Source organism: Corylus avellana, chromosome ca1 (assembly GCF_901000735.1).
Source record: "Corylus avellana chromosome ca1, CavTom2PMs-1.0".
In the NCBI taxonomy this organism is placed as follows: domain Eukaryota; kingdom Viridiplantae; phylum Streptophyta; class Magnoliopsida; order Fagales; family Betulaceae; genus Corylus; species Corylus avellana.
Genome location: NC_081541.1, coordinates 11325274 through 11334969, shown reverse-complemented (window position 1 = coordinate 11334969; position 9696 = coordinate 11325274). Strand labels below are relative to the sequence as shown.

The 9696-nt window shown below is 36.7% G+C and overlaps 1 protein-coding gene across 1 annotated transcript; it reads right to left on the bottom strand.

Annotated features, from left to right (window-relative positions):
• Positions 1-1029: 1029 nt before the first annotated feature.
• LOC132181212 (uncharacterized mitochondrial protein AtMg00810-like) lies at positions 1030-3091 on the bottom strand. The gene is made up of 2 exons (XM_059594366.1): positions 3049-3091; positions 1030-1967 (listed from the first exon to the last, which is right to left on the bottom strand). Exons 1-2 carry the CDS (start codon positions 3089-3091, stop codon positions 1030-1032), a joined length of 981 nt encoding a protein of 326 aa, XP_059450349.1.
• Between the last annotated feature and the right edge of the window lie 6605 nt (positions 3092-9696).

Here is a 9696-nt window from a genome sequence, read left to right as displayed (position 1 = left end):
GAGTTAAATGCACCGTTTTACTAAATGCCATATCAGACAAAATTTTTGATCCTACGTGTCCATAGTATCAAAACTCACCGTTTTGGCACCATCCACAACAGTGAGTTTTGGATGACTTGGGTTTTATTTTATTTTATTTTATATTTATTTTATATTTTTTTATTTAAACCCCAAAATCGTGCTTCTCTTCCCCCACATGCCACACCCATAGAATCAAACCCACGCAGACCGACCCACCGACGCACCAACAGAGACCCACCGACGAGGGAACCACCGACCAATCTAACGGTCCGGCGTCCAACCCTATTTTGGCGCACTCAGTCCTACGTGTTGATCCGATAGATAAAACATTGTCTTCAAATCCAATAGATATAGTATCACACTTGTAGAATTCGAAATTCTGCAGAAGTTCAAACTCTACCTTTGTTGATATGCGATAGATGACAATAATTACAGTAATTACCAATGGAGATGATGGAAAGGCAGAACATAAAGTATAGGAACAACATGATTAGACATGTTTATCACAACTGAACATAAAGCATAGGAACAACATGGTTCCATTATGTTCTAAAATTATTCTCATTAAAAAAACTTTTCACACCGCTTTAAGTTCAGGAATGCCCACATGCCACCATTTCTATTGATACAAGGATTCGAGTACACATGTTTTCTGTATATTTACATATATGTTATCTTTCTATAATCTAAGGGTAAGATCACAAACAATGAAAGATTCAGTAGTTTACACTAATAGAGTTGGAAGGGTCAAGATAGTTCAATTATGGTCAAGACAGCGTCAAGATAGTTGGAAGATGAAATATGGAAGAAGTTCTGAATCATTCTCATTCACCTTCAAAGAATCACTTTACAAGTATATATAGCTGCCCTGTTTTCTACTGGAGCAGTAGAGTATTAATCAGTTGGAAGCAAACTAATCAAACTAACTAGCTTAACTTACTAACTGAATAAACCTCTCTAACCAACTAGTAAACTGTAAACTACTTTAACTAAGTATTTACACATGATTCAATTTGAGCTGCTGTTACTCCCCCTCAAGATGAATATGTCGAGAATATTCATCTTCGAAAAGAGTGCATGAAACTGTACATAACCAAGTGGTTTGGTAAAAATATCTGCAAGTTGTGAATGAGTAGGAACATGCAGGGTGTGAATGAGACCAAGTCGAATTTTCTCATGAACTAGATGACAATCTATTTCGATATGTTTGGTTTTTTCATGATACACTGGATTTGCAGCAATATGAAGAGTAGCCTTGTTGTCACAAAACAAGAGAGCTAGCTGAGGATGAACAATCTGTAAGTCTTTAAGCAAAGCAAGCAACCAAGTTAATTCACAACATGTAGAAGCCATAGACTGGTACTCAGACTTAGCAAAAGAGCGAGAAATGGTTTGCTGCTTCTTGGATTTCCATGAAATTAGAGCATCTCCAAGGAAAACATAGAAACCAGTAATATACCTCCTAGTATCCAAGCACCTTGCCCAATCAGCATCACAAAAGACTTTAATCTGAAAATCTGAGGAGGAAGGAAAGAAAATTCCATGACCAGGGGAATTCTTGAGATACCTTAGAACCCTGTGAGCAGCTTCTAAATGGGGTTGCCTCCGTTGATCCATAAATTGACTAAGATTCTGAACAGCATAAGCCAAATCATGTCTTGTTATGGTGAGATAGATGAGTCTGCCAATAAGACGTCTATAAATGGTTGGATCCTCCAAAAGACTATCATCACTTTTAGTGAATTTAATATTTTGCCCTATAGGAAATTTGGAAGGTTTAGCAGCAAGCAAACCTGAATCTTCCAATATCTCCAATGCATACTTCCTTTGAGACAAGGAAATGCCTTTGGCTGATCTTGCTACCTCCAAACCAAGAAAGTACTTCAATGTCCCCAAATCCTTCAATTTAAACTGTTCATTTAGTGAAGTGATGAATTGGGCAATTGCTGCAGAGTCATTGCTTACCAGAATTACATCATCAACATACACTAATAAGGCAATGAAAACCTTCCCTTTAGTTCTAGTGAAGAGGCTGTAATTAGACTTTGATTGAACAAAACCTTGGGCAATCAAAGTGGTGGAAAATTTTGAGAACCACTGCTGAGATGGTTGCTTCAAGCCATACAATGACTTTGTCAATTTACAAATGTTAGTTCTTGTGTTGGCTTAATTCAGTTTCAAAATGCAGATGCTACTGTTTACGGGCTCAAACACTGATATAGAATGCTCAGAATCCAGTCTCCACCGTACATAATGTAGATTCATGTGTTATGAACGTCCCTGCAAAATTTTAGCTCAATCGGACCACAAACGCCCATCGATTGGAGCTGTTGATCAAGACTGGACAGGCCGGGTCCGGACCGCAATTCCCAGGGTCCGGACCTCATTTCCAGAAACTAAAATCTTGCTCCGCAAAGCCGTGTCCGGACCGCCCATTAACATGTCCGGACACTCCGTAAGTTTTAGGCCCAAAAACGTGATTTTAAGTGGGTTAGGTCTAGGGTTTTGTCGGGAGTATATATACATCATTATAGAAGAGAGAAGCACGAATTTTTACCCCCAGAGAGTTCGTCGGAGGCTGTGCTAAGAGAGATCATATGTGATGAGCGCTAAATTAAATCTCAGAGTTTTAGTTATTCTTTGATAAATCTACGGTTGAGAAGTCTATCGGAAGGGTCCAGTAAAGGAGAATCACGTTGAAGAAGATCGTGAGCAAGGAGACGAGTTGTAGGCTTGTCGATCTTACAGAGCCAAGGTCTTGCAAAGGGTTGTAAGTGTTCCTAGTGTCTGTAATCTCTGGATAATCTTTTGATAGTGATTTCCTGGGTTTGGTTGCCCCGGAGAGGTTTTACTTTTAGATCGGTTTCTAAAAGGTTTCCTCTTCGTAACCAAAATATATGTGTCTGCCTCTTTATTGCTTTATATATTTTGGGTGATTGAATTGTTTATTGCTTCATAATATTAATTCCGCATAAATTGTGATAAACAAGTTTTTGGAGTCGGCATAGCATTTTTCAACAAACCTACTGTGACTCCCCCTTTTATTGGCAAACCCAGGTGGAACTTCCATATACACCTATTCATCAAGATCTCCATGAGGAAACGCATTGTTCACTTCCAACTGATGTAGAAACAAATGCTTAGAAGCTGCAATAGCTAATAGACACCTAACAGTAGTGAGTTTGGCTACTAGAGAAAAAGTCTCATGGTAATCTAATCCCTCACACTGAGTATACCCTTTTGCCACCAAACGAGCTTTGTACCTTTCCACACTTCCATCAGACTTGAGCTTAATTTTATAAACCCATTTACATCGAATGACATTCTTGCCAGGAGGTAGAGAAGTTAAAATCCAAGTATTATTAACTTCTAATGCTTTCAACTTAGCCTGCATAGCATCTCTCGATTCAGGTACCTTGACAGCTTGGTGAAAATACTTTGGTTCAACTTGAGAAACAAGTGCCAAACTGAATGCTTTATGAGAATGTGACAAATGAGTATAATCCAAAACAGATGACAGAGAATAGGGAATACCTGAATCTGATTTAATGTTATCAGATTGGGAAGAATGAGAAACAAGTTGACAGTGATACTGTTGCAAGTAACCAGGCTGCTGTTTGATCCGAGAGGATTTTCTAAGGTTTGTATATTCAGGTATTGAATCTGGGATGGGAACAAGATCTGGGATTTCAGAGGAAGAAGCATATTCTGGTTCAAGGATTAAAGTGTTTGAATGATCAGAATGTGATTGATCATGAGAAGATGTGTCAATGGATGAATTTACAGGAAATGAAAGAGCAGGAGTGATTGGTTTTGACAAAGAATGAATTTGATCATCAGTTGAGGTATCATGTATACATGTGGGCAAAATTGGATTGTTTGAAGTGTTAGGAATGGCAGAGTTGAGAAGTCCATTGGATGTGAAATTGGTAAGACCATTTAGGTAAGGAAAAATGGATTCATGAAAGATAACATCTCTGGAAATAAAAACAGAGTGAGTGGAAAGATCTAGGAGTTTATACCCTTTGTATATGGTAGGATATCCTATGAACAAATAAGGTTTAGCTCTAGGATCAAGTTTGTTTCTGTTTCTTGATAAAGTGGAAGCATAACAAAGACATCCAAAGACACTTAAATGTGAATATATGGGAGGTTTAGAAAACAAAACTTCAAATGGAGTTATGTTGGATAAAAGAGGAGTAGAAATTCTATTAATGAGGTATGCAGAAGTTGTAACACAACCATTCCAAAAAGAAATTGGCAAATTTACCTAAAAGGTAAGAGACCTAGCTACATTAAGGAGATGTTGGTGCTTTCATTCAACCCTAGCATTTTGTTGAGGTGAATCTACACAACTAAGTTGATGTATAACCCCTTTATGAGAATAAAATTCTGCCATGTTGAACTCAGGACCATTATCAGATCTTAACAATTTTATTTTACAATTGAATTGATTTTCAATGAGGTAGAAAAAAGATTGAATATAGGTACGAGTTTTGTATTTGGACTGCATGAGATTAACCCAAGTATATCTACTGAAATCATCTACTATGGTTAAAAAATATTGATAACTATTGCTGGAACTTGCAAAAAATGGACCCCATATGTCACAATGAATCAATTCAAAAATTTTATTGGATGTAAATGAACTTACAGGAAAAGAAACACGTTGCTGTTTCGCAAGAGGGCAAATAGTACATGGGTTGGAATTACAAGAAAGATTTGGAATGGAATCTTGCAACTGTTTTAGTCTAGAACCTGATAAATGATCTAGCTCATAATGCCATTTATCAGTGAAAACATCTTTGATTAAAGCAGAAAAATGAGGTAAAGCAAAAGAGTGTGATATCTGTGATGAAGGCAGGAACTTGGTTTTTGGTTGTTGCAGCAAGTAGTAAAGTCCATTTTTTTCCTCACCCACACCAATCGTCTCCTATTTCAGTAGATTTTGTATAAAACAGAGGTTAGCAAGAAAAACAAAACAATATGAAAAACATTTGATGATCTTGTAGGCAGATAAAAGGTTGAAAGAAAAAGAAGAGACACACAATACATCAGTGAGAGTTAAGTGATCAGAAATTTTAACAGTGCCTATATAAGTGACATTGGCAAACTGTCCATTGGGAAGCTTAACTCCTGTAGATATAGTTGCTGTGATTGTAGTGTATAGAGACACTGAACTGATCATATGATCAGTGGCTCTAGTGTCTATAATCCATGTATTAAGTGTGGAAACATGAGAGGCCTTTGACAAAAAGGACTCATGGCATGAAGAGAAAATAGAATGGGATGAATCCAAAAGAAATGAAACAGGTGGATTAGGTAATTGAAAATTAACTGGTAATTTGGCAAACAAATTATCATTGGTAGAAATGCTACCTACTTGATGAGCAGCAGGCAACATTGGTTGTGCAAGGTTATTGTTTTGCATAAATGTCATTAGTTGTTGACACTGAGTTTTAGTGAAGGGAAAAAGTAGATTAGATGAATTCTCATCCGATTGAACATGGTTTGCAGAAGGGTTGACAGAGGGCTTGAAACCATCAGTGAACTTGTTTCTAGTGAACTTGAAGCCAGGACGAAAACCATGTAGTTTATAACACTTCTCAATAGTGTGACCAACAATACCACAGTGGCTGCATGTTGGTTTAACCTTACGCACATTTGAATTCTGCCAGAAATTGTTTCTGTGATAAGAAACAAGAGCTTTTGACATCAAGGTAGCACTGTCAGTGAACTGATTTTCGGAATAAGATCCACCATTGAAAGCTCCAGGAGCAGAAATCTGTTTCTACCTTTCATCTGAAAGAATCATTGAAAATACCTTGTTGAATGGAGGCAGAGGCTCCATCAGTAGGATTTGTCCATGAACAGTAGAAAAAGACTTATTTAAACCCATCAAAAAATGGTATATGTACTCTTGGAGATGAAAATCAACAACATTTTTCATTGAACCGCAAGTACACTTCTCACAAGAACAGTGAGGTATTGGCCTATAATTGGATCATCCCAAGGCCCCTTGAATTGAGTATAATAAGAGCTTACCGAATTATTATTCTGTACAAGAACATAAATAAGCTTCTGGAGTTGAAAAATGCACGGACCATTGCCTTGAGAAAATCAAACCTTCAGATCTTTCTAGACATCTTCAGCTTTATTGATATAAAGGATACTCACAACAATCTCCTTTGAAACAGAGTGTACAATCCAAGTCTTCACCATGGTGTTGCATTTTCTCCAAGCTTTGTAGTTTGCTGAATTAATGGGAGGCATGGGCGATGAACCATCCACCATTTCAAATTTGTTCTTCGCAGTTAATGCCATCTCCATTGATATACTCTATGTCTGATAATTCTCACATGTTAAAGGAGTTTGAACCAAGATTGCTCCTGGAATATCCCCATGATGGAGATAAAACAAATCATCTTCGATAGAGTTTTTAACGGAATTTAATGAGGATACAGAATTAGGATTCGGCATGATTGAAAAAAAAAAAGAGGAAAAGGAAAAGAATAGAAGAAGAAGATAATTTAAAGGATTTCAGAGTCAAAGAAGATGTTATGGCTCCGATACCATGTCAAAATCTAAACGAAGAAGATGAAATATGGAAGAATTTCTGAATCATTCTCATTCACCTTCAAAGAATCACGTTACAAGTATATATAGCTGCCCTGTTTTCTACTGGAGCAGTAGAGTATTAATCAGTTACAAGCAAACTAATCAAACTAATTAGCTTAACTTACTAACTAAATAAACCTCTCTAACCAACTAGTAAACTGTAAACTACTTTAACTAAGTATTTACATGTGATTCAGTTTGAGCTGCTGTTAAGGGTTGATCAAAGTGCAGGCAAAATTGACTGAGGCGACGCTATTTGATGCTATATGGCGTCACGTAGGATCAAAAAATTCGTCTGATATGGCATTTAGTAAAACGGTGTGTTTAACTGAATCTAATGGCAATTAAAAATTTTTGACAGTAGGGATTTAATTGGCATTTCGATTGACCCAATGAGTAAGTTTTTGGGAAAAAAAAACTTATGGAGTATTTAATTTTGGCGGGTTGACTCAGGGACTTATTATGCATTTACTCTTTTTTTTTTTGGTTAGTGGTTTGATTTGAGGGTCCTCACATCTACCTTTATGTTAGTGATGGTATGTTCAAAATAATGTCATTAGTTCTCTTGTAATGTTATGTTATCTGTTCACTGACTAAAAATTTAATTATATTATGCATAGATTTAGATATACCTTCACGTTATAAATAATTTTATAGATGGTGTTGAATTTTGAATAAATATTTCACAACGAGCTATATATATTATTATCAAACACTGAGAATTAAACTCGTGCCATCCAAACTAGTATTTTACAAATATGCTTTTATGTGGATATCAAATATAAAATAATAAAAAAAGACACACAATGATCTCTTATTGAGATGGTGATAAGTTCTTATTGAGATCTCGGTGGTAATAAGCTCTTGCTCATAACTAAGCAATATAGCATCTTCATGATGATAAGACATCACACAATTTATGTATACAAGCTAAATATTATATCTAATATGCATTTTGATATTTTACTCATACTAAAATGTACTAAAATGTTGATGTGATGAGCATTGTTCTTCCAAAGATTTCATTGGTTGAAAGGTTGTCATTCGATGATGATGGTGGTGAGATAACAAAACAATGATATCTGTAAACTGCAGCATATCTTTGTATTGACAAGTTATCATAATTCACTTTGATTCAATCTTGTAGTGTTTTTTTGGTTTGATAAATTAATAAGTTTCTTGTTAGTTGTTACAATATTCATATATAGTACTGCCTTCCTTAACACGAGTAGACAATGTTCCAACATCTAGTTTGATAGAGTTTTTCACAGATGGTAATTTCTTCAATGCAAGCAATGATGTGGAACTAGTGGAAGTTGCTTCAAGTCTCACTAACTAAGGTGTAGTTGAAGAAACTGAAGAGTTATGATGATCACCCTGTGTAGTAACATAAAATGCTCAACTAGAAATTCTCAAATGAAAAATTATCAAATCACAAATTTCTCATTTAAATATAATATAATTAATAGATTATAAAGAAATGATGTATCATATGCTTAAAAATGTACCTCCAATAGAGAATTGTTGGGAGATCTTGTTGTGCTGTAATTATGAACTTTTGGAGGACTCTTTGGATGAGACCAAAGAGGAGATCATTGATAGGCAAGTAATGTAATACCCCAACAAAAATCTGTTTTCAAAGTTAAAGATTTCTTACTTAAACGGTTAATGTTTTCTTAAAACAAAGCCTTAAACCAAGAGAACTAAACCTTTTTCAAAGAATCCAACCCCTTGAGACTTTTGGAAGCCAAAAAACCCCAAAACCACCTAACTGGCGGAACGCGTGCTAGGGGACCACACGAGTGCCCGCTCTTGGCCTAGGTGCGAGCGCTCGCTAGGGGACCACACGAGCGTTCGCTGACCAGTCTTCAATCCATTGGGCAAAACCCAAACGTACGCCTTAACCTTTTTACCCATTGTGTAAATAGTACCCAAACGCTCGCTCAACAGTACTCGAGCGCTCGCTGCCAATTTCGGAAAACAATTTTAACCCATTCTCCACTTTTTTAGAGCAAGGCACGCCTCTACCCTCTATATAAGCCCTACTCTTCGACCTTCAGCCACCTTCAACCTCAGAAAAACCTAACCGTAATGTGAGAAGAGACTTGGAAAACGAAGGAAGAGAGTTTGATGCCTTTGCTATTTTCTAAATTGATTTATTAACCCTTCCTTTATGCTTTTTTTTTTTTTTTTAATTGTTGTTGCTGCTTTCCTAGTATTACAAGTTTTAAAAATGCCTTGACAAGTTCTTGCACCAATTTTCTTACAACACTAATGATGATTTTGAAAAGCTTTCAACCCACCCTTGTTTCCTTTAAAGTTATATGATAACATATTAGGTATCTATATAGGGAGGGATCACCCATACATAGTGCTCATGCCCATGGGCAATGCCGCAAAAGTTCAGGGGCGGCTGGCTGTAGCTACAGGTTATTTTTTTTAAGGTTACATGTTCCCACGAACAAAAGAATAGGCCCTGATACGAATTGGTATAGGCAACGAGCCCCTACTAGGGCTGGTGGTTGGCTCGGAGTACCTCATAGTTGATTGTCAAAGATTCCTTTTGTACTTCTAATTCTTAGTTTTGTACTTGGATGTGACTATTTAGAGCATAGAAAGAGATGTACCAACCCATAGCTTTAGAAAGAAGCCTTAAACACATTTTGTGAGTTTCTGGCCGAACCTTAACTCTCAGGCCAAACGCTCGCCCTAGGGAGTGCACGCTCGCCCAAAGAGCAAGGCAAACACCCCTTAGCCCAAATATGTGGTACGAAGGTTTTTAGTAGCTATTTTCATTAGATGGAACCTCATAGAGTTCTCTAGTACTGCTTATAACGATGAGTCATGTTTTGTTATAGCAAAGATTTGTGATGTCGGATGACTCAAGTGAGCATACGAGGTAAGTAAATACTTACGAACACTTTCCTTAAAAATGTGTGATATGTCAGCTGACTGAGCATGCGTATGATATGAGCATGCCTATATTTTGTACAACTTGGTAACTGCTTTAATAACTAGTTGATACGATGTATTATGACATGGTACACCGGTACGTGC

Excerpts from the sequence above, each read along its gene's own strand:
- LOC132181212 (XM_059594366.1), bottom strand. The coding sequence starts at position 3,091 with ATGGAAGTTCCACCTGGGTTTGCCAATAAAAGGGGGAGTCACA. Across the intron at positions 1,968-3,048 it reads CAATAAAAGGGGGAGTCACA|CAATTGCCCAATTCATCACT; the intron begins GTAGGTTTGTTG and ends ATGACTCTGCAG.